Source organism: Lontra canadensis, unplaced genomic scaffold (genome assembly GCF_010015895.1).
Source record: "Lontra canadensis isolate GAN:19392208 unplaced genomic scaffold, GSC_riverotter_1.0 scaffold246, whole genome shotgun sequence".
Taxonomy (NCBI): Eukaryota; Metazoa; Chordata; class Mammalia; order Carnivora; family Mustelidae; genus Lontra; species Lontra canadensis.
Window position 1 is genome coordinate 431898 of NW_022631240.1, and position 25641 is coordinate 457538.

Consider the following 25641-nt stretch of genomic DNA (forward strand, 5'->3'; position numbering starts at 1 on the left):
GTCAAGTAAATAATAAGTGTTATTCCATGGATCACCGAAAGTAGTGAGTGTTGATGCCAGTTTTGACTATGGTTTGTTTAAAGCTTATGTCCTGGAGCATGTTTAGGATCTGGTCTTTCTTAGATATTATCAGGTGATTGGGGCCCTAGGACAAAAATTGGAGAATGATTAATTTTCTTGTCTCCTCTTGGAGTGGGAATGTAGATGCAAAAATATAAAACATGAATAAATGGGACTTAGCAAAAAACAGCAGAAATAGAGGTTTTCTAAAATGGAGTCCCTTCAGTTTCCCTATCAACATCACTCCTCACCCAAGGTGGCCCTGTTCGATGCCAAGAGTGCTCTCCTTGACCGATGATTTCTCCTGTAGGATAAAGTGAAAGTGGGTGAGTGAGTGTCCAGCTTTCACCACTGTGCAGAACACTGCCAAAGAGGACCATTTCTCTCTCACTACATCTAGAGCACTAAATTGTGAGCTGGACAATAGGAGGGTGGTGAGTGGCTAGGAGAACTGCAGCCAGGGCTTGGAAGGTATGGAAGGGACAAAGATCCTACTAACCACATCATGGATTCCATCAGGAGGCCCATCAATGTGCCCTTTGTGACTTCTAGTGAGCTAATACCTCCATAAGCACCCCAGCATTTTATGTTCCACACTCAGACAACCCACACTTTGTGGCTGACACCATCTGGATACTCCAAAGGGCAGCAAGAGTGTGTTTTGGCAGATGGCTAGTAAGCAGAAAGCTGACCCAAATCTGCAGGCTGGGGAGAGACCACAAATTTGGGCACTTAGCACTGCCCATGGGAAAGCAAAAAGGAAGCAACCAGAACTTAGACTGGTGCATTGTGAAATTGAGAGAAGGCATACAAATTTAAGAATCCTGCCACAAGAGGGAGCAAAAAGTGTGGATGAGCTGTATCCATAGAAAGTCTCGGGATCTCTGGAAAGACTAACAGAAGGTATTTCTCTCTGGAAATCAGTCAATAAAAAAATGAAGGAGGTGACCACAACTTCAAATGCAAGGATAGTGATGTAAGACTTCAAGGAACATGTAAAATCAAGGAAACAACACCAATAACGGATCACAGTAATCTTCCAGTAATTGACCACAATGACATGGAGATCAACAATTTACCTGAAAAGAATTCAAAATTGTTGTTTTAAGGAAACTCAATGAGCTACAAGAAAACACAGAAAGACAATGTAAGAAAGCCCAATAAACAACACATGAACAAAATGAGAACTTAACAAAGAGACAGAAATCACAAAAATAACATGAAAAAATGCTCCACATTACTCGACATCAGGGAAATACAAACCAAAACCACAATGAGATACCACCTCACACCAGTCAGAATGGCTAAAATTAACAAGTCAAGAAATGACAGATGCTGGAAAGGATGCGGATAGAGGGGAACCCTCCTACACTGTTGGTGGGAATGCAAGCTGGTGCAACCACTCTGGAAAACAGTGTGGAGGTTCCTCAAAAAACTGAAAATAGAGGTACACTATGACCCAGCGATTGCACTACTGGGTATATATCCTCAAGATACAAATGTGGTGCTCCAAAGGGGCACGTGCACCCGAATGTTTATAGCAGCAATGTCCACAATAGCCAAACTATGGAAAGAACCTAGATGTCCATCAACAGATGAATGGATAAAGAAGATGTGGTATATATAGACAATGGAATACTATGCAGCCATCAAAAGAAATGAAATCTTGCCATTTGTGACGACATGGATGGAACTAGAGGGTATTATGCTTAGCGAAATAAGTCAATCAGAGAAAGACAACTATTATATGATCTCCCTGATATGAGGAAGTGGAGATGCAATGTGGGGGGTTTGGAGGGTAGGAAAAGAAAAAATGAAAGAAGATGGGATCGGGAGGGAGACAAACCATAAAAAACTAAATCTCAAAAAACAGACTGAGGGTTGCTGGGGGGAGGGGGGACAAGAGAGTGTGGTGGGGATATGGACATTGGGGAGGGTGTGTGCTATGATGAGTGCTGTGAAATGTGTAAACCTTGCGATATACATTATATGTTTATTAAAAAATTTAAAAATTTTTTAAAAAATAGCTTACCCAAACTTGATTTCATAATGTAAATTGGGCAATGAAAAAGCCAAAGGTTAATTAGTAAATTTAAATTCTAATTACTTTATCACTATGTTGTTTATAACAGTAAAAAATTAGAAATGACCCAAATGTCCACAGCAGGAGCACAGTTCAGTAAAATACAGTTAAGAGAGCCAAAACACAGCAACAGAGTGCCCGCAACACACACCAGAAACACATCCTGAAGAACCAGGTCCTGGACACAATTTGACCTCTTTCATAAAGCCATTACTCTCAGGAGCAGGAAACATAACAGGATATTCTAATACAGAGAAGAAGACAGTGATTTAGACAAAATGCCAAGACAGAAGAATTCATCCCAAAAGAAAATGTAAATAAAGGTCATGGCTAGAGATCGAATTAAAACAGATATAAGTAACATGTCTGATGGAGAATTTAAAACAACAATCAAAAGGATACACACTGAGCATAAGAAAAGCATAGAAGACATCAGGGAGACCCTTACCACAGAGAAAATAGAATTAAAAACAATTAGTCCAAAATGAAAAATACAATAACTGAGATTTGAAACAGGCTGGATATAATGACCACAAGTATAGAAGAAGTAGAGGAACAAATAAGTGATATAAAAGAATAATGGAAGGGTGCCTGGGTGGCTCAGACCATTAAGAGTCTGCCTTCAGCTCAGGTGATGATCCCAGGTCCTGGGATCGAGTCCCATGTCTGGCTTTCTGCTCAGCAGGGAGACTGCTTTTCCCTCTCCCTCTGCCTGCCGTTCTGCCCACTTGTGCTCTCTCTCTCTCACTTGCTCGCTTGCTTGCTCTCTCTCTGTCAAATAAATAAATAAAATCTTTTTATAAAAAAGGATTGAAACAATGAAGCTGAACAAAAGACAGAAGAACTATGGATCATGAGAATAGACTTACAGAAGTCAGTGACTACATCAAATGTAATAATTCGGAGTGCCTGGGTGGCTCAGTCATTAAACATCTGCCTTCAGCTCAGGTCATGATCCCAGGGTCCTGGAATTGAGCTCTGCATCGGGCTCCCTGATCAGCAGGAAGCCTGCTTCCTCCTCTCCCACTCTCCCTGCTTGTGTTCCCTCTCTCAGTGTGCCTCTCTCTGTCAAATAAATAAAATCTTTTTTAAAAATGTAATAACATACATATCACAGGAGTCCCAAAAGAAGAAGAGAGAAAAGGGGGTGGGCAGAAACTTTATGTAAGGAAATAATAGCTGAAAACTTCCCTAATCTGGGGAATGGAACAGACATCCAAATCAAGGAAGCACAGAGAAATCTCATTAAAATCAATAAAAATGGGCCAATAAAAGACGTATTGTGGTTAAATTTGCAAGCTATACTGATAAAGAAAAATCCTATAAGCAGACAAAAGTCCCTACCTTACAAGGGAAGACCCATAAGGTTAGCTGGAGATCTCCCCACAGAAATTTGGCAAGCCAGAATGAAATGACATAATATATTCAACATACTAAATGGGAAAAAATCTACAGCCAAGAATACTCTATCCACAAGGCTGTCATCTTAGGGTTTACAATATATGCTTGTAACCTATGCCTTGCCCCAGGAGATCATGAATCCTGCTCCTACTGGGCCATTGTGTTCAGTAGCCCCAGAATAGGAATGCTGCTGATGTTTTAGCTGTTTCCACACTCAATCCTGAGGGCTTAATATATGTTTTCTAATAATAACTCCACAGTTCCCCCTTTCTGTTTACTGGGATTTTTAGGTGGGCTAGTAAAGGGGATGATAAGGATCTGCATGGCTACTATGAGTGTGTTTCAGGTCTTCCACACAGAACGGCAGGAGAGTCTTGCCTTGATAACTGTAACAAGAAAGAAGATCATTGAATCAGTCCAGCCATGTAAAACCAGGAGCGAGACTGAACCCAGAGGATAATTTTTTTTTTAATGAGCCAGATAGAAGTGTCATTGAGAGTATTAATGGTAGCTTGTTGACTTTCTTGTATTTGTGCTTGTAACCTAAATTTCAGATTTTTAATGAAGAGATTCAAAGAGGAAGAAAAGGCTTGATTAAAATGAGTTTTCAATTTCCCACAAGTCTTGTTATAGGGAATTGAAATAATGCAGCAGGTGGTAAACTCCAAGTCACAAGTTAATTGGGACCAGGTCCAGAGTGCCTGTTAATGTTTTCCTAACCAGACAACAGCTGCTTTTAAAGCCTGCAGTCTAGCTAATATTTGTTGATCAATCTTAACCTGTTCTAAATTAGTTGTAGTGTTTTACATATATGAATGCACTTGTTGTGCTGTTTGGAGGGAGACAGCCAAAGATGTGGCAGTAGTTGCCACAGCCATGATGGTTAAAATAGCTGCCAGTGAGATACCTAAGAACCATTTTGGTTTGTTGTTTGTTTTTTTTTTTTCTTTTTCTTCTAAAGCATAGACCGATTATTGTAGAAGGAATCTCCCTTGCCAAGTCCTGGACAATTGAACTGAGAGCCAGACTTCTGCTTGCTGCTTAGCAACATATACATGGGTAATGTTCATTTGCAAAAAAGTTAAAGGTTGAAAGGCAGGGAGTTACTAACATCAGGCCAAAGCATGAAAACAGGTTTTTTAATTCCTCATGCCAGCTCATGATGAGGCTCAATCAGCCAAGTGGATAGCCATATAGGACCTTGTGGAGAAAGCATAGCAGCAAAACCTCTCCCCCATGTGAGTAAAGATACCAGGCCATTCCACTCTGGCCCCCACATTGGGCAGTCTATACCATACTTGTGGTTTTTAATGGTAACCACAAAAATGCTCTGAATGAGGGGCACCTGGGTGGCTCAGTGTGTTAAAGCCTCTGCCTTCAGCTCAGGTCATGATCCCAGGGTCCTGGGATGGAGCCCTGCATCAGGCTATCTGCTCAGTAGGGAGCTGGCTTCCTCTCCTCTCTCTCTGCCTGCCTCTCTGCCTACTTGTGATCTCTGTCTGTCAAATAAATAAATAAAATCTTTTTAAAAATGTCCTGAATGAGCTGAATTAAAGTGTCTAGTTGTAAGTGATTAATAGTAAACAGTGCCTTCATTATTCTCATTCTGGGGGTCTCAGTTTCCTCTTTCTGTTTATGTAAAAGTAGTTTTAAGATACCATTGACACATTTAAACAATAGCTTGACTTTGAAGATTGTGGGGAATGCCAGTAGAATGTGTAACTTTCCAAACATTTAGAAATTAGGTTATGTGATGGGACTTATTTGGTGGGCCATTGTCCATTTTACGTTTTGGGGGGGTGCCCATTATGCCAAAGCATTTTAAGAGATGATTAATGACATGAGAGGAGCATTTACCACTTTGAGCAGAGGCCCATATATATTTAGAGTAAGTATTAATAGTGACATGCATCCATTGTAGTCAGCCAATTGAGGGGAAACATTCATTTGCCATAGTTGATTTGTGGATAAACCATGGGGATTAACTCCTCCAGGAAGGTGAGTAGAAGAGAACTGTTGGCATTTGGGACAGGATCATGATGTGTTTTTCCTATGAAAGGGGGATAGAAAACTTTAGTCAAGGCCCTTGCCCCTTGGTGAAAAAAAAAGAATGAGAATTTAAAACAGAAGAGAATAAAGATCCATTTTTTTTGTTGTTGTTGATGCCTAAATACATGTGTTGGGGATTAAAGCCAATTAATTGAATTGTTTTGGTTTGTTTTTTTTTTCATCATCTCAACCATTTTGTAGGAGCTGCAATTGGAAAGAAAAGTGACCATAGGTTTGGATTGCATTGGGTTAACAAAAGACTGACATATGGTGGGGCTATTTAGTATCCCTTTAGGCAAATATTTTCATTGGTATTTTCATATAGGTCTGTGATTGTTCATTGCAGGGACTGAGAAGACAGTTTTTTTTTATTTTTAGGGTGCAAAGGAATAGTAAAAAAAAACAATCTTTAAGATCAATCACAATGAGATTGTGAATTGAAGGGACTAAAGAAAGATTTTGAAGACCAAATTGCAAAGTCCCCATGGGAATTATTTGAGCATTAATTGCTGATAAATTATGTTACCAGCAAAAAAGACTGCTGGTAACATTTTCCATTTGCCTGATTTGGGGTCATATAAAAAATGGGAGTATTTTTTTTGTAAAAGTATTTCAGAGTTCCCCTTTTATTGTCAGTTTTAATTACATTTAGCAGAATTTTGCATTTTTAAAAACCTTAGTCTTTAGGGAAAACAAAGTAGTAACTAAGTGTGAACGGTTTAATATAACAAATTTGTGAATCAGTTAAGCACAAAGCATGTTTGCCAACAGATTTATATATTTTTAGATTTTTTTGAAATAGGAAGTCAAAACATAAACCTACATTTAGTAGTCAATGTTCTAGTACTTAATTTTGTTTGGAGAAGACAGAGATGTCCAATGAATTTAATTCTAAGTTATTATTCAAACAAAACTTTGACGTTTTAGGTTGCCAAAGACTTTTAAAGCTATTTTAATAATTACCCATGAAAACTTGAAGAGAGAAAATTAACCATTACTTTAAGTCTGTTTTTGGCTAACAAATTGCAACAGAGATAACATAAGCTTGTTGGAGCTTTAGTAAATTTTGGTAGAATAAAAGTTTTATATTTAATGCTGATAACTTTACTTTTTTAACTTTATTTTTTATTTATTTTATTATGTTAGTCACCATACAGTACATCATTAGTTTTTGATGTAGTGTTCCATGATTCACTCTTTGTGTATGAAAACCAGTGCTTCACATAATACATGCCCTCTTTAATATCCATGACCAGGCTAACCCATCCCCCAACACTCCTCCCTTCTAAAACCCTCAGGTTGTTTCCTGGAGTCCATAGTCTTTCATGGTTCATCTCCCACTCCAATTTCTTCCCTTTCATTTTCCCCTTCCTTCTCCTAATGCCCTCCATGCTATTCCTTTAAAGATTTTTAAAAAGACTTTATTTATTTACTTGACACAAAGAAATAGAGAGAGAGGGAACACAAGTAGAGGGATCTTGAGAGGGAGAAGCAGGCTCCTCACTGAACATGGATCTCAAGGATGCTGGGAACATAACCTGAGCCAAAGGCAGATGCTTAAAAACTGAGCTACCCAGGCGCCCCAAGATCTGTTTATTTTAATTAAACCAACAAACCTAAGTTAGTTTAAATACCAAATTTTTCACCTTTTTTTTTTGTAGAAGTAATTGGTTTACTTCCCATTGTCAATTTTTATTGGACACACTGATGGGGAAATCTGAAGTGAGCCATGTATGGAGGCTGCACCAAGGTAGTGCAGAAACAGGAGGAGGGGAGGCAGAAGAGGCAGAGTGTTGCCAGAAGGCAGAGAAAAAAGTTTCCCAGTTTAAAACCTGTCAGCTCTGCTAGATGAGCAGACATAGATTTTTGTTTATTTTTCCATCAAAATGATAGTAGGCAGTCCATGTCAGGCCAGAAAAGACAGGGAACTTACCTGAAACAAAGGGAGTTTTTGCAGCTGTTTGGGAATATTCAGTAAAGTTTCTGTCCTGAGGTAGACTAACCAGATATATTGGGTTCCAACTATAGCCATTAATCCAGGAAATGAGGGAGAAGCCCCCACATTTATTAGGAGGAACAGTGAGACAGAGAGAAAGAGTCAGTGTCCCCTTTGCTAGAGGGGCCTGTGTTTCCTCCAGCAACCTGGGTTTATTTGGAGGAAGCCTATTTAGATAATTATCGTCTAATAGGAGAGAGTTTACCAGCCAAACGTATTTGGGCAAACACATTTTGCAAGAGGCCCTTAGATCTGGGTTCTGATGTAGAGCCTTATTTTCTGCAGAAGAGATTTACTTTATAGATTTTATTGAGGCCACGCAGTGTTAAAGGAAATCAGGCCTTTTAAAAATTTTGCAATTCAGATTGTTTTTAGTGAGTTAAAGGGCATCCCAAGGGAGAGTCCTTGGGAACTGAAAAAGAAGTTCCAATCAATGGACATTCCTATGGAGCTTTTTGAAGACCTAGAATGACAAAATGATTATGCTGTGGAGCTTGTTCCTGGGCTTAAAGGACGGGAAATGCGCCAATAAAGCCTTCTTGTTTTCAAGCTTCCTATAACATTTTCTTTCTTTTTATGGAAAAGGAGGTACTCTCTCTTGACACCTTTATTTTTTGCTGTTAGAAAGGGCAAAGGAGGAGGCAATTTATTAGGGGATAATATTGGAGACTCCTTTGGGTCTTAGGGGCTGTTGCCAGGACGGGGACAGTGGCGGCAGATTTGAAAGGGAGGAATAAGGTCCTACCAACTAGTTTAAGCTGTTTTTTTCTTTAAAGAATGGATAGCAATCTGGTAAAGATTCCATGTATGCAAATGAGAAATTTTAACAGGACCCAATGCATTTTATAGCCTTTTGCCCATGCCTCAACCATGTCCCTGCCCAAGCCCATGTCCTCAACCAAAAAATAGCCTTCAGGTAGCTACCATGGGCAGTGTTGATATATTACAGACAAAAATTGTGTTAAATTTTTATTAGTTACTTTGTATCCTATAGAATGTAGCAACATATGTAGCTGCTTTTTATGAGAAACTTGTTGCTTACTTAAAGATGTTCCCATGACTAACAGGTTTATAACAGACAGAAAAATAGATCAGAGAGAAATCAAAAGTAAATACTGCACATCTGAAAGAAAGAAAAAATGAGTTCAATGGTCACTCCATCACAGGAATCAAGAGCCTATAGTTCCTACCTGGATGAGAGGACGCCCTTTCCTTTTCTCAGGCTTGAGGAGTGACATGCAGATGAGGACTCTATCAGGTCCTAAAGAAGTTCCACCCTTAGGTACCAAATGTCACCGCACATTGTGGCTCAGGACTCTATTGAGCCCTGAAAAAGTAACACCCTTAGGAACCAAATGTCACCCCATACTGTGGATGAGGACTCTATAGAGCCCTGAAAACTTCCCTGTTTGTGTGCCAAATGTCATGCACTGAAATAAAATTCTCAGACACCAATCTGAGGGGTGGCGCAGGGCTGCCTCTATAAGGGAGAACAGCAGCAGCTGAAACCTGCACATAGCTTTTATTTTGGTTTTGTTTGGTTTTGCTTTTATCAGAAATGCAAGGACAGATGCCTCCAAGTGTAGGAAAAGAGTACAAGGGGATGGCAAATATCTTGAAGCAGGCTTGCATTTTCCCCTACATGTAGGCACACAGGGAGTCAGTCATGGGATAAGGGAGGAGCAGGATGTTTGGGCTAGCAATCGCTGGGTGCAAGAAGGGGAGACTGAGAATTACATTCTTTCATAGCTCTTCCCTTTTGCCCTGCCCCTGGGGGTTGTGGGATCCTGCTCCTACTGGGCCATTGCATTCAACACCCTGAGACCAGGAATGCTGCTGACATTTCAGCTGCTTCCACACTCACACCTTAGGGCTTATAATATGTTTTCTAAGAATAAATCAACAAAGGTTATCATTCAAAATGGGAGAGATTGTTTCCCAGACATTAAAAAAAAAAGCTAAAGGAGTTCATGAACACTAAACCAGTCCTACAAGAAATATGAAAAGGGACTCTTTGAGTGTGAAAGAAAGACGAAAAATGACACAGACTAGAAAGGAACAAAGAAAATCTCCAGAAACAACAAGAAAACAAGTAATAAAATGGCATTAAATACTTTCTGCATTGAGGCACCTGGGTGGCTCAGTGGGTTGAGCCTCTGCCTTCAGGTCAGGTTATGATCTCAGGGTCCTGGAATCGAGCCCCACATCGGTCTCTTTGCTCAGCAGGGAGCCTGCTTCCCCCTCTCTCTCTGCCTGCCTCTCTGCCAGCTTGCGATCTCTCTCTCTCTCTGCCAAATAAATAAATAAAATCTTTTAAAAAATACTTTCTGCATCTTTTGAGAAGATCATGTGGTTCTCATCCTTTCTTTTATTAATGTAGTGTATCACACTGGTTGATTTGTGAATATTGAACAAGCCCTCCAGCCCAGGAATAAATCCCACTTGATTGTGGTGAATAATTCTTTTAATGTGCCATTGCACTCGATATGCCAGTGTCTTGTTGAGAATTTTTGTATCCATGTTCATCAGGAATATTAGCTTTTAACTCTCCATTTTAATGGGGTCTTTGTCCAGTTTTGAAAATCAGGGCATGGTGGCCCCATAGAATGAGTTGGGAAGAGATATATTTGTTAGATTACTCCTTTCTGCCCATGGACTCTGCTGAGTAAGCATCATTAAAATCTCCCCTCCCACCACTGTCATGCCTAAGTCAGAGTCTCCCAAAGAGCCTGAACAGCTGCGGAAGATCTTTATCAGAGGTTTGAGCTTTGAAACAACCAATGAGAGTCTGAGGAGCCATTTTGAGCAATGGGGAACACTTACGGACTGTGTGGTAATGAGAGATCCAACCACCAAGCACTCCAGAGACATTGGGTTTGTCATGTATGCCCCTTTGGAGGAGGTGGATGCAGCCATGAATGCAAGGCGACACAAGGTGGATGGAAGAGTTGTGGAACCAGAGAGGGCTGACTCAAGAGAAGATTCTCAAAGACTTGGTGCCCACCTAACTGTGAACAAGATTTTTGTTGGTGGCATTAGAGAAGACACTGGAGAACATCATCTATAAGAAATTATCTTGAACAGTATGGGAAAATTGAAGCGATTGAGATCATGAATGATTGAGGCAGTGGCAAAAACAGAGGTTTTGTTTTTGTAACATTTGATGACCATGACTCTGTAGACAACATTGTCATTCAAAAATACCATACTGTGAATGGCCACAACTATGAAGTAAAGACAGCCTTATCTAAGCAAGAAATGGCTAGTGCTTTATCCAGCCAAAGAGGCCAAAGTGGTATTGGAAAGTTTGCTGGTGGTTGTGGAGGTGGTTTTGGTGGGAATGGCAACTTTGGTCATGGAGGGAAGTTCAGTGGGTAAGGTGGCGTTGGTGGCAATCAAGGCGGTGGCAGATATGGTGACAGTGGAGATGCCTATAATGGGTTTAGTAATGGTGGAAGCTACTTTGGTGGTGGAAGCTATAATGATTTTGGCAATTACAACAATCAATCCTCAAATTTTAGATCCATGAAAGGAGGAAATTTTGGAGGCAGAAGCCCTGGCTTCTATGATGGTGGAGGCCAATACTTTGCCAAACTACAAAACCAAGGCGGTAATGGTAGTTCCAGCAGCAGCAGTAGCTATGTAAGTGTCAGAAGGTTTTAAATACTGCCAGGAAAAAAAGCTTAGCAGGAGAAGAGAGCCAGAGAAGTGACAGGGAAGATACAGGTTACAATAGATTTGTGAACTCAGCCAAGCACAGTGGTGGCAGGGCCTAGCTGCTATAGAGAAGACATGTTTTAGACAGTACTCATGTGTATGGGTGAAAAACTCAAGGACTGAATTTGTGACTAATTGTATAACAGGTTATTTGTTTCTGTTCTGTGGAAAGTGTAAAACATTCCAAGAAAGGGCTTGAATGTAGTTGTGTTTTTTTTTTTTAATTTCTACCCATGCTGTTGATTGCTAAATATAATAGTCTGATCATGACACTGAATAAATGTGTCTGAAAAAAAAGAGTAAGTTGGGAAGTGTTCCTTCTTTTTCTACTTTTTTGGAACAGTTTAAGAAGAATAGCTATTAATTCTTCTTTAAATTTCTGGTAGAATTTCCCTGGGAAGCTGTCAGTCCCTGGACTTTGGTTTGTTGGGAAATTGTTGATGACTGACATAATTTCTTTTTTTTTTAATTGACATATAATGTAGTATTTGTTTCAGGGATACAAGTCTGTGATTCATTAATCTTACACAATTCACAGCATTCACAATAGCACATACCCTCCCCAAAGTCCATCACCCAGACACCCCATCCTTCCCACCCCACCCCACCCCCCCACTCAAGCAACCCTAAGTTTGTTTCCTGAGATTATGAGTCTCTTATGGTTTGTCTCCCTCTCTGGTTTCATCTTGTTTCATTTCCCCCTCAATTCCCCTATGATCCTCTGTCTTGCTTCTCAAATTCCTCATATCGGTGAGATGATATGATAATTGTCTTTCTCTGATTGACTTATTTCACTTAGCATAATACCCTCAAGTTCCATCCACATCATTGCAAATGGCAAGATTTCATTTTTTTTTTTTTTGGCGTTGTGTGTACCATATCTTCTTTATCCATTCATCTGTTGATGGACATCTAGGCATTTTCCATAGTTTAGCTATTGTGGACATTGCTGTTATTAACATTGGGGTGCACATGCCCCTTTGGATCACTACAAAATACCTAGTAGTGCAATTGCGATATAGGTATCTCTGTTTTCAACTTTTTGAGGAACCTTCAAACTATTTTCCAAAGTTCCTACACCAGCTTGCATTCCCAAAAACAGTGTAGAAGGGTTCCCCTTTCTCTCCATACTCACCAGCATCTGTCATTTCCTGACTTGTTAATTTTAGCCATTCTGACTGGTGTGAGGTGATATCCCATTGAGGGTTTTTTTCTTCTCTTTTTTTTTTTTATTAACACGTAATGTATTATTTGTTTCAGGGGTACAGGTCTGAGAATCATCAGTCTTACACAATTCATAGTGCTCAACATAGCACATACCCTCCCCCAATGTCCCTCACCCAGCCACCCCATCCTTCCCTCTCCCCTCCCCTCCAGCAACCCTCTGTTTCTTTCCTAAGATTAAGAGGCTGTTATGGTTTGTCTCCCTCCCCGGTCCCATCTTGTTTCATTTTTCCCTCCCTTTCCCTAAGACCCCCCACACAGCCTTTCAAATTCCTCATATCAGAGAGATCATATGATAATTCTTTTTTGCTGAATGACTTATTTAGCTCAGCATAATGCCCTCTAGTTACATCCACGTCATTGCAAATGGCAAGATTTCATGGGGGTTTTGATGGCTCTATAGTATTCCATTGTGTATATGCACCACATCTTCTTTATCCATTTATCTGTTGACAGACATCTAGGCTCTTTCCAGAGTTTAGCTATTGTGGACATTGCTGCTATAAACATGTGGGTACATTGTATCCATTTGGATCACTACACTTGTATCTTTAGGGTAAATACCCAGTAGTGCTATTGCCAGGTCAAAGGGTAGCTCTATTTTCAACTTTTTGAGGAACCTCTATACTGTTTTCCACACTGGCTGCACCATCTTGCATTCCCACCAACACTGTAGGAGGGTTCCCTTTTCTCCGCATCCTCGCCAACATCTGTCCTTTCCTCACTGGTTAATTGTAGACATTCTAACTGGTGTGAGGTGGCATCTCACTGTGGCTTTGATTTGTATTTCCCTGATGCCCAGTGATGTTGAACACTTCTTCATGTGTTTGTTGGCCATCTGGATGTCTTCTTTGCAGAAGTGTCTGTTCATGTCTTCTACCCATTCCTTGGTTGGATTATTTGTCCTTTGGGTGTTGAGTTTGATAAGTTCTTTATAGATATTGGATAATAGCCCTTTATCTGGTATGTCATTTGCAAATATCTTCTCCCATTCTGTCAGTTGTCTTTGGGTTTTGTTGACTGTTTTCTTTGCTGTGCAAAATCTTTTGATCTTGATGAGGTCCCAAGAATTCATTTTTGCCCTTCCTTCCCTTGCCTTTGTTGATATGTCTAGGAAGAAGTTGCTGCGGCTGAGGTGGAAGAGGTTGCTGCCTGTGTTCTCTTCAAGGATTTTGATGGATTCCTGTCTCATATTGAGGTCTCTGATCAATTTTGAGTCTATTTTGTGTGGGGTATAAGGAAATAGTCCAGTATCCTTCTTCTACATTAGCTGTCCAATTTTCTCAACACCATTTGTTGAAGAGACTGTCTTTTTTCCATTGGACAGTCTTTCCTGCTTTGTCGAAGATTAGTTGACCATAGAGTTGAGGGTCCATTTCTGAGCTTTCTATTCTGTTCCAATGATCTATGGGTCTGTTTTTGTGCCAGTACCATACTGTCTTGATGATTACAGCTTTGTAATAGAGCTTGAAGACTAGAATTGTGATGACACCAACACTGGTTTTCTTTTTCAACATTCCTCTGGCTATTCGGTGTCTTTTCTGGTTCCATACAAATTTTAGGATTATTTGTTCCATTTCTTTGAAAAAAAGTTGATCGTATTTTGATAGAGATTGCATTAAATCTGTAGATTGCTCTAGGTAGCATAGACATTTTCACAATATTTGTTCTTCCAATTCATGAACATGGAATGTTTATCCATTTCTTTGTGTCTTCCTCAATTTCTTTCATGAGTACTTTATAGTTTTCTGAGTACAGATCTTTGTCTCTTTGGTTAGATTTATTCCTAGGTATTTTATGGTTTGGGGTGCAATTGTAAATGGGATTGACTCCTTGATTTCACTTTCTTCTGTCTTGCTGTTGGTGTATAGAAATGCAACTGATTTCTGTGCATTGCTTTTATATCCTGACACTTTACTGAATTCCTCTATGAGTATTAGCAGTTTGGGAGTGGAGTCTTCTGGGTTTTCCACATTAAGTATCATATCTGCAAAGAGTGAGAGTTTGACTTCTTCTTTGCTGATTCAGATGCCTTTTATTTCTTTTTGTTGTCTGATTGCTGAGGCTAAGACTTCTAGTACTATGTTGATAGGGGTGATAGTGGACAGCCCTGCCATGTTCCTGACCTCAAGGGAAAAGCTCTCAGTTTTTTCCCACTGAGAATGATATTTGCTGTGGGTTTTTCATAGATGGCTTTGATGATATTGAGGTATGTACCCTCTATCCCTACACTTTGAAGAGTTTTGATCAAGAAAGGATGCTGTATTTTATTAAATGCTTTTTCAGCGTCTATTAAGAGTATCATATGGTTCTTGTTCTTTCTTTTATTAATGTATTGTATCACATTGATTGATTGGTGGATGTTGAACCAAACTTGCAGGCCACAAATAAATCCCTCTTTGTCATGGTGAATAATCCTTTTAATGTACTGTTAGATCCTATTGGCTAGTATTTTGGTGAGAATCTTTGCATCCGTGTTCTTCAAGGATATTGGTCTGTAATTCTCCTTTTTGGTGGGGACTTTGTCTGGTTTTGGGATCAAGGTAATGCTGTACTCCTAAAATGACTTTGGAAGTATTCCTTCCATTTCTATTTTTTTGAACAGTTTCAGGAGACTAGGTATTAATTCTTCTTTAAATGTTTGGTAGAATTCCTCTGGGAAGCCGTCTGGCCTTGGGCTCTTGTTTGCTGGGAGATTTTTAAGACTGATTCAATCTCCTTACTAGTTATGGGTCTGTTCAGGTTTTCTATTTCTTCCTGGTTCAGTTGTGGTAGTTTATATATCTCTAGGAATGCATCCATTTCCTCCAGATTGTAAAATTTGCTGGCCTATAGTTGGTCATAATATGTTCTTATAATTGTTTGTATTTCGTTGGTGTTGCTTGTGATCTCTCCTCTTTCAATCATGATTTTATTAATTTGGTTTCTTTCTCTTTTCTTTTTGATAAGTCTGGCCAGGGGTTTATCCATCTTATTAATTCTTTCAAAGAACCAGATCCTAGTTTTATTGATTTGTTCAACTGTCCTTTGGTTTCTATTTCATTGATTTCTTCTCTGATCTTTATTATTTTTCTTCTCCTACTGGGTTTGGGCTTTATTTGCTATTCTTTCTCCAGCTCCTTTAGATGTAGGGTTAGGTTGTGTACTTGAGACCTTTCTTGTTTCTTGAGAAAGTCTTGTATTGTTATATAATTTCCTCTCAGGACCACCTTTCTTCCATCCCAAAGTTTTTGGACAGTTGTGTTTTCATTTTCATTTGTTTCAATGAATTTTTTAAATTCTTATTTAAGTTTCTGGTTGACCAATTCATTCTTTAGTAGGATGCTCTTTAGCCTCCATGTATTTGAGTTCTTTCCAACTTTCTTCTTGTGACTGAGATCAGGTTTCAAAGCATTGTGATTCAAAGATATTCAGGGAATGATCCCAATATTATGGTACCAGTTGAGACCTTATTTGTGACCCAGGATACAATCTATTCTGGAGAACGTCCATGTGTACTAGAGAAGAATGTGAATTCTGTTGCTTTGGGATGGAATGTTCTGAATATTTGTGTGAAGATCATCTGGCCCAGTGTGTCATTTAAAACCTTTATTTCCTTGTTGATCTTTTTCCTATGTGACCTATTCATTTCAGTGAGGGTGTTGTTAAAGTCCCCTCCTGTTATCATATTATTATCAATGTGTTTCTTTGATTTTGTATTAATTGGCTTATATAATTTGCTGCTCCCATATTAGGGGTATAGATATTTAAAATTGTTAGATCTTTTTGTTAGATAGACCATTTAAGTATGATATAGTGCCTTTCCTTGTCTCTTATTATACTCTTTGGCTTAAAATCTAATTTGTTTGATATAAGGATTGCCACCCCAGCTTTCCTTTGATGTCCATTATCATGATAAGTAGTTTTCCACACCCTCATTTTAAATCTGGAGATGTGTTGGGTCTAAAATGAGTCTTTTAGACAGCATATCATGGGTCTTATTTTTTTTTATTCAATCTGATACCCTGTGTCTTTTGATTGGGGCATTTAGCCCATTTACATTCAGGGTAAATATTGAAAGATAATAATTTAGTGCCATTGTATTGCCTATAAGATGACTGGTACTGTGTATTGTCTCTATTCTTTTCTGATCTATGTTACTTTTAGGCTCTACTTTGCTAAGAGGACCCCTTTCAGTATTTCCTGTAGGGCTGTTTTGGTGTTTGCAAATTCTTTAATTTTTGTTTGTTCTGAAAGTTTTATCTCTCCTTCTATTTTCAATGACAGCCTAGCTGGATATAGTATTCTTGGATGTATATTTTTCTCATTTAGTACTCTGAATATATCATGTCCATCCTTTTATGGCCTGCCTGGTCTCTGTGGATAGGTGTGCTGCCAATCTAATGTTTCTACCATTGTAGGTTACAGACCTCTTGTCCTGAGCTGCTTTCAGGATTTTCTCTTTGTCACTGAGATTTGTAAGTTTTACATTTAGATGATGGGGTGTTGGCCTATATTTATTAATTTTGAGGGGGATTCTCTGTGCATCCTGGATTTTGATGCCTGTTTATGCCTGTTTCCATCCCCAAATTAGGGAAATTCTCTGCTATAATTTGCTCCAATATACCTTCTGCCCCTCTCTCTCTTTCTTCTTCTTCTGGAATCCCAAATGTTCTATTGTTTCATCTTATGGTATCACTTAGCTCTCAAATTCTCCCCCTTGTGATCCAGTAGTTGTTTATTATTCTCTTTTTCTCAACTTATTATTCTCCATCATTTGGTCTTCTATATCACTAATTCTCTCTTCTGCCCCATTTATCCTAGTAATTAGAGCCTCCATATTTTATTTCACCTTATTAATACTCTTTGATTTAGACTTGTTCTTTGATTTAGACTTAGTTCTTTTGTTTCTCCAGAAAGGGATTCTCTAGTATCTTCTATTTTTTTTTCAAGCTCAGCTAGTATCTTTGTAATTGTCATTCTGAACTCTAGTTCTGACATCTTACTAATATTGGTATTGATTATGTTCCTGGAAGTCAGTACTGCCTCTAGCTCTTTTTTTTTTTTTTTTTTTTGAGGTGAGATTTTGTTTTGTCACTTTGTCCAGAGAAGAATAGATGAATAGGGTAAAAATGACCCCAGAAAAATATACACTAAACTATCAGAAGATACCCAAAATGGGGGGTGGGGGGAGTGGGGAAGATAGGACAAAAAGAAAAAAAAAATAATATGATCAAGTTGCTGACTAGAACAGAAGCACACAATAGATTTGGGGTGCATTTTGGTCTTTTAGAAGAAATTGCCTCCCAAAATTTTAAAGAAAGAAAAACTTATATATATATATACAAAAAGAAGGGTAATTATGATGAAAGGATGGAATATGACTGTAAAGGTGAAAATTTAAAAACATTTTTAAAAAGGAATTGATAAGATAAGAAGTTGGTTGAGAAAAGAAGGAAAAAATTTTAAAAAGAAAAAAAAAGGAGAGAATGTGATCAGGCTGGAGTCTAGAACAAAGTCATACCCTAGATTTAAGGTATATTTTGGTCTGTTAGAGGAAACTGTATCCCAAATTTTTAAAGAGAGAAAAACTTATGTATATACAAAAAATAAGGTTAAATATAATGAAGGGATAGAATATGACTGTAAAAATGAAACTTAAAAGAATTTTTGAAAGGAATTGACAGAAAAAGATGTTGGTTGAAAAAAGAAAGAAGAAAAATACAAAAATATGGAAAAAGAAAAAAATAAAGAAAGTTTTAAAAAGTAACTTGAAAAACTAAAGAATCATGGGGGGAAAGCCGTGAATTCTATGTGCTCTATTCCCCTGGTGCTGGAGTTTTGCAGTTCTCATTGATCGGTAAAGTTGGTCTTGGTTGGATATTCTTGCTGATCATCTGGGGCAGGGGCCTGTTGCAGTGATTCTCAAATGTTTTTGCCTGAGGTGTAATTATACTGCCTGTGCCAGGGGCCAGGCTAAGTAATCTACTCGGGTTGGTTCTTGGTAGCTTTTGTTCCCTGAAAGCTTTCTGTACAGCTTGGGAGGATGGGGATGAAAATGGCAGCTTCCCAATCTCTAGCCCCAGAGGAGCCACGAACTCAGGACCCCACTCTTCAGTGAGCCCTCAGAGAAAAGCAGTAAATCCCTCCTCTCTCCCTGGTCTCCAGCCTCACTCCATGCTCACCTAGCCTGTGACTGAGCATTTCTATCTCTGTCACATGAGCCCGTTTGGCATTTCCAAACTGAGCAGATCCCTGTGGTGTGCTCCTGTGCTTCTCTTCCCAGGGGAAGAAGGGGATCTCCCCAGGTCTGCCATTTGTTGGGCCTCTGCTCAACTGTGCCATGGATCATGGTTTATGACAACTCCAAGCTGAGACCCCATTCCTCAGCTCCATCTTTGCAGTAGAAGAAACTTTTTAAAGTTCTGATTTTGTGCTCTGCCGCTCTATCACTTTCCAGTAGCCAGCTGATGGAGGCTCCCAACCCCCATGGTCTATCTTCCCAAATATCTCCTCAGATTCACTTCTCTGCATGTCCTGCCTTCCAGAAAGTGTTTGCTTTTCTGTTCATAGAATTGCTGCTATTCTTTTCTTCAATCTGTTTTTGAGTTTGTAGGTGTTCAGAATGGTTTGATAACTATCTATCTGGCTGAATTCCTGGGACCAAATGAAATTTAGGTCTCCTACTCCTCTGCCGTCTTGCTGATTCCCTTACTGATACAATTTCTTTTCTGGTTATTTGTCTATTCAAATTTTCTGTTTCTTCCTGTTTCAGATTTGGCAGTTTGTATGTTTCTAGGAATTTATCCATTTCTTCCAGGTTTCCCAGATTTTTGGCATATAATTTTTCATAATATTCTTTTATCAAAATAATCACTCATATTTCAAATAATCCAATTTAGAAATGGGCAGAAGACATGAATGGACATTTCTCCAAAAAAGACATACAGATGTCCAGTAGACACATGAAAAGATGCTCAACATCACTTATCATCAGGGAAATGCAAATCAAAACCACAAATAGGTATCACCACACACCTGTCAGAAAGGCTATAATCAAAAACACAAGAAACAAGTATTGGTGATGATGTGGAGAAAAAGGAACCTTCATGCACTGTTGGTGGGAATGCAAACTGATACAGTCTCTGTGGAAGACAGTGTGGAGGTTCATCTAAAAATTAAAATGAGAGAGCCTGACTCAGTCAGTTAAGTGTCTACCTTTGACTCAGGTCATTATCCCAGGGTCCTGGGATTGAGTCCCTCATTGGGCCCCTTGCTCAGGAGGGAGCCTGCTTCTCCCTCTGCCTGCTGCTAGCCCCTCCTTATTGTCCTTCACTCTCTTTCTCTCTGATAAATAAATAAATGAAATATTTTAAAAATAAAAATAAATAACAATTAAAATGAGAACTACCATGTGGTCCAATAATCTCACTACTGGGTATTTACCCAAAGAGTACAAGAACAGTAATTTGAAAGGATACATGCACCCCTATGTTTATTGAAGCATTGTATACAATAGCCAATTCATGGAAATGGCCCAAATATCCACTGATATATGAATAGATAAAGATGTGGTGTACCTATATACAATGGAATATTTTTGAGCCATAAAAAAGGATGAAACCTTGCTATTTTCAACAACATGGGTGGAGCTAGAGGGTATAATGCTAAACAAATAAGTCAGTCAGATAACAACAAATACCATATGATTTCACTCATATGTGGAATTTAAGAAACAAAACAAAGGAAGAAAAAAGAGACAAACCAAACAACTACAGAAAACAAACATGGTTACCAGAGGGGAAGTGGGTTGGGGGATTGGTGAATTAGTTGAAAGGGACTAAGAGTGCACTTACCTTGTTGAGTACTGAGTAATATATGGAATTGTTGAATCATTATATTGTACACCTAAAACTAATATAACACTGTATGTTAACTATACTGGAATTAAAATTTTAACTGTTTACAAAAAAAAACAAGAAGAGTTACAAAAGGCCTTTAGGCCTATGAAATAATGTTGGCCATTATTAGTTATAAGAAAATGAAAATCAGGACACAACCAGCTGACTCCCATAGAGGAAGACCCTGTGGCTGAGACTCTTGTAGCCACGGTTGCCCGGCCGGGGATTCGAGCCTTACTATCATCATCAGAATGTCAGGCAAAGACCGAATTGAAATCTTTCCCTCGCGCATGGCACAGACCATCATGAAGGCTCGATTAAAAGGAGCACAGACAGGTCGAAACCTCCTGAAGAAAAAATCTGATGCCTTAACTCTTCGATTTCGACAGATCCTAAAGAAGATAATAGAGACTAAAATGTTGATGGGTGAAGTGATGAGAGAAGCTGCCTTCTCACTTGCTGAGGCCAAGTTCACAGCAGGGGACTTCAGTACCACAGTTATCCAGAATGTTAATAAAGCCCAAGTGAAGATCCCAGCTAAGAAAGATAACGTAGCAGGTGTTACTTTGCCAGTATTTGAACATTACCACGAAGGAACTGATAGTTATGAGCTGACTGGTTTAGCCAGAGGTGGGGAACAGTTGGCTAAATTAAAGAGGAATTATGCCAAAGCAGTGGAATTACTGGTGGAACTAGCTTCGCTGCAGACTTCCTTTGTTACTTTGGATGAAGCCATTAAGATCACCAACAAGCAGGTAAATGCCATTGAACATGTCATCATTCCCCGGATTGAACGTACCCTTGCTTATATCATCACAGAGCTGGATGAGAGAGAGCGAGAAGAGTTCTATAGGTTAAAGAAAATACAGGAGAAGAAAAAGATTCTCAAGGAAAAATCGGAGAAAGACTTGGAGCAACGGAGGGCGGCTGGTGAGGTGATGGAGCCTGCTAATCTTTTGGCTGAAGAGAAGGATGAGGATCTTCTGTTTGAATAATCTTTCTTGCTCTGGTTCTTTCATAAGCCCTAACATGGCACCACCTTAAATCACGATGTGTAGGTTTGGTATGTGTGGCTATTTTTTTTTGGCCTAAGAATTCACTGGTGGTTAAATTTTCCTGGATGTTGGTTTTGGGGCTACCTTTGCAAAATCCTAATCAGCAACCATTTATCACTTGAGATTTGTAGACCCTGCCCAGGAACCTGTAGAATTTATTCGGCAGAAGCAGTACCCTGTTCCATGTACATCTGTTCAAGTGATCTGCTTACCAAGCGTATTAGGAAATTTCCCTTAGGAAATAGTGGCCTCGGGCCAGCTGTTGCTGTAGCAGCCCGCTTCCTTCCTGCTCCGACACTGTGGCACTGTTGTCTGAGAGTGCTGCCGCCGCCCTGTGTAACCCTGGTACTTCCTCTCAAGCTTTATGAAACCTTCACTATTTTTCCTTGCATGACAGTTCTCTGTCCTGTCTGTCATGGGAGTTCTGCCAATTTTAATGTGAATATGGTATAAATAGTAAAATGATATAAAAATGAAAAACAAGAAAAGAAAATGAAAATCAAATGAAAAAAATGACATATCATTTCATACCCACTAGGATGACTATAAATAAAAGAATATATAATAACAAATGTGGGTGAGTTGTAAAGAAACCGAAACTGTTTTATCCTGCTGCTTGGAATACAAAATGTACAGCCACTGAGGAAAGTAGTTCAGCAATTTTTCAAAAAGATGGGCATTATGGAGGACATGTGATGTGACGAGTAATGGATGTTATACAAAATTGATGTATCACTGAAGACTGAAACTAATTATGTTGGCTAACTGAATTTAAATTAAAAAAAAAAGATAAACATAAAATTACCATAATAGACTGAGTAATCCTACTTCTGGGTATATACCGTAGAGAACTGAAAACAAATATCCATACAAAAAGCAGCACATTAATGTTCATAACAGCATTAATAATAGCTAAAAGGTAGATACAACCTTATGTCTATACATTAAATATAGAAGGTGGTATATCAATGAAGAGGAATAGAATGTTACTTGACAATATAAGGAATGAAGCACCGCAACACGAATGAACCTTAAAACATTATGTTAATGAAAGAAAACAGTTACAGAGGACAGAATATATCCATCACCCATTTAACCCATCCCCCCACCCACTTCCCCCCTCCAGTAACCGTCGGTTTGTTCCTTACAGTTAAGAGTATGTTTCCTGGTTTGCATCTCTTTTCCCTCACTTTGTTCCTTCATTTTGTTTCTTAAATTCCACATATGGGTGAAATCATATGGTATTTATACTTATCTAACTGACTTATTTCACTTAGGATAATACTCTGTAGCTCTATCCACGTCATTATAAATAGCAAGATTTCATTCTTCTTATGGCTGAGTAATATTCCATTGTGTGTGTGTATAATCTTTATCTTTAATATCTTCTATATCTTAAATACATATACATATATTACATCTTCTTTATCCACTCATCAGTCAATGGACATTTGGGCTCTTTCCATAATTTGGCTATTGTTGATAATGCTGCTATAAACATGAAGGATCCTTTCAAATTAGTATTTTTCTACTCTTTGGGTAAATATCTAGTAGTGCGATTGCTGGATCATAGGGAAGGTCTATTTTTTTAACTTTTTGATGAACCTCCATACTATTTTTCAGAGTGCTTGCACCAATTTGCATTCCCATCAACAACGCAAGAGTGTTCCCTTTCCTCCATATACTTGCCAACACCTGTTATTTTCTGTGTTGTTAATTTTAGTCATTGTGATTGGACAGACACATTGATCAATAGAGCAAGGTAGAAAGTCCAGAAATGAGCCCACAACAATATGGACAATTAGTCTTCAACAAAATAGGAAGGACTATCCAATGGTAAAAAGACAGTCTCTGCAACAAATGACTTTGGGGAAAACTGGACAGCAACATGCAAAAGAATGAAACCGGACCACTTTCTTACACTATACACAAAAGTAAATTCAAAAGGGATAAAAAACCTAATCATTAGACAGGAAACTATCAAAATCTTAGTGGAGAACACAGGCAGTAACCCCTTTGACATAAGCCATGGCAACTTCTTACTAAATATATATCCTGAAGCAAGGGAAACAAAAATAAAAGCAAAAATAAAGTATTGGGACTTCATGAAAATAAAAAACGTTCTGCACAGTGAAGGAAACAATCAACAAAATTCAAAGGTAACCTGTAGAATGGGAGAAGATATTTATAAGTGATATATCTGATAAAAGGTTAGTATCCAAAATATATAAAGAACTTACAAAACTCAACACCCCCAAAATTATCCAGTAGACATTTTTCCAAAGAAGACATCCAAATGGCCAAAAGACACATGAAAAAGTGCTCAACATCACTTGGCATCAGGGAAATACAAATCAAAACCACAGTGGGATACCACCTCACATCAGTCAGAATGGCTTAAATTAACCAGTCAGGAAATGACAGGTGTTGGTGAGGATGCAGAGAAAGGGGAACCTTCCTACACTGTTGGTGGGAATGCAAGCTGGTGCAGCCAGTGTGAAAAACAGTATGGAGGTCCCTCAAAAAATTGAAAATAGACCTACCCTATGATCCAGCAATCACACTACTGGGTATTTACCCTAAAGATACAAATGTAGTGATCTGAAGGAGCATGCACACCCCAGTGTTTATAGCAGCAATGTCCACAACAGCCAAATATGGAATGAGCCTAGATGTCTGTCAACAAATGAGTGGATAAAGAAGATGTGGAAAAAAAAAATATATATATATATATGGAATACTATGCAGCCATCAAAAAATGAAATCTTGTTATTTGCAATGACATGGATGGAACTAGAGGGTATTATGTTAAGTGAAATTAGTCAATCAGAGAAAGACAATTATTGTATGATCTCTCTGATATGAGGAATTTGAGAATCAGGGTGGGGGGTTGTGGGGAGAAGAGAGGAAAAAATGAAACAAGATGGGACCAGGAAGGGACATAAGCCATCAGAGACTTTTAATCTCAGAAAATAAAGTGAGGGTTGCTGGAGGGAGGGGTTGGGTGGGATAGGGTGGCTGGGTGATGGACATTGGGGAGGGTATGTGCTATGGTGAGTGCTGTGAATTGTATAAGACTGAAACAAATAATACATTATATGTTAATAAAAAGAAAAAAAAGATGCTCAACACCACTCGTCATCAGAGAAATACAAAATCAGAACTACAATAAATAAGTTGTTTTTAAGAAGAGTTTTTTGGTGCTGACAAGCAGAGTTAGATTTGTAGCTCATTAATTGGTCAGGCAGAGTGGTCACTAGGCAAAAGTTCATTTTTATCAGCCTTTTCAAATGAGATTTTCTCATTGTTGTTAATTTCTTGGAATGTTGAAGTTTGACCCAGTTCAAAGGTTTAAAAAACAGGATATGCAAGGCAGTTGCTACAGCTTTATTTTTTAAATGGCTCTACCTATGTCATTTTTCATATTTCCCTCTTTTGCTCAAGATCTTTCTCCAAAAGTATCACTGATCAACCATTTGAATTGGGTTTTCTCATGTTTTCAGTTTTTAATCCCTTATTGCTAGAGAAACTCATTAATCCCTCATTGTCAGGGAGGCTCATTCTGGTGTGTTTGTCTTGTCCCATGTTAGCAGGAAAGCAGCTTCCTTGGGACACTTTAAGTCACATTTGAGCATCAATAGCATCAAAAATGAAAGAAGGCTTGTCATCAGGTCTTATGAAATGAACAAAAGCTGGTAACATTCCTTTAATTGGCCAAATAATTATTAGAAACCAATTCAAAACATTGGTTTACCATTATTTGTGTAGAATTTTTTATAGAACCATGAAAAATAATAGAGTCTAGGGTTACCATTATTTGTATAGAGTTTTTTATAGAACCATGAAAAATAATAGAGTTTATAATAGTAATTTCTAGAATTGCAAGCAAGACACTAATTCCAAATCATAGAACGTTCTAAATCACGAAGCTATACCTGAGGCTAGCCAGGTAAACAAGTCAAAAGACCAAGAACTTACAGGCTACTTTTCTAGAGAGCTGTGGTATTTACTCTACCATATCAGATTCTAATAGATTCTGATTTGAACTATCATAGAAAAAGAATTTATAAAAGTAATTATATTTTTCTATATAATAAAAAATTCTGATCATCATTCTAGATATCCATAAAGCCAGGGTACCTGGTGCCAGTGGTTGAAATTATAAACCTATGTTGC

The 25641-nt window shown here is 38.5% G+C and overlaps 1 protein-coding gene and 1 pseudogene across 1 annotated transcript; both read left to right on the top strand.

Annotated features, from left to right (window-relative positions):
* Nucleotides 1-10290: 10290 nt before the first annotated feature.
* LOC116862469 lies at nucleotides 10291-11406 on the top strand (annotated as a pseudogene).
* Nucleotides 11407-20588: 9182 nt separating this feature from the next.
* LOC116862472 (V-type proton ATPase subunit D-like) lies at nucleotides 20589-21882 on the top strand. Its single transcript, XM_032849761.1, has one exon. It carries the CDS (start codon nucleotides 20662-20664, stop codon nucleotides 21403-21405), a length of 744 nt encoding a protein of 247 aa, XP_032705652.1. The 5' UTR covers nucleotides 20589-20661; the 3' UTR covers nucleotides 21406-21882.
* The last annotated feature ends 3759 nt before the right edge of the window (nucleotides 21883-25641 follow it).

Coding starts and splice junctions, on each gene's coding strand:
- LOC116862472 (XM_032849761.1), top strand. CDS start 20,662: ATGTCAGGCAAAGACCGAATTGAAATCTTTCCCTCGCGCATGGCACAG.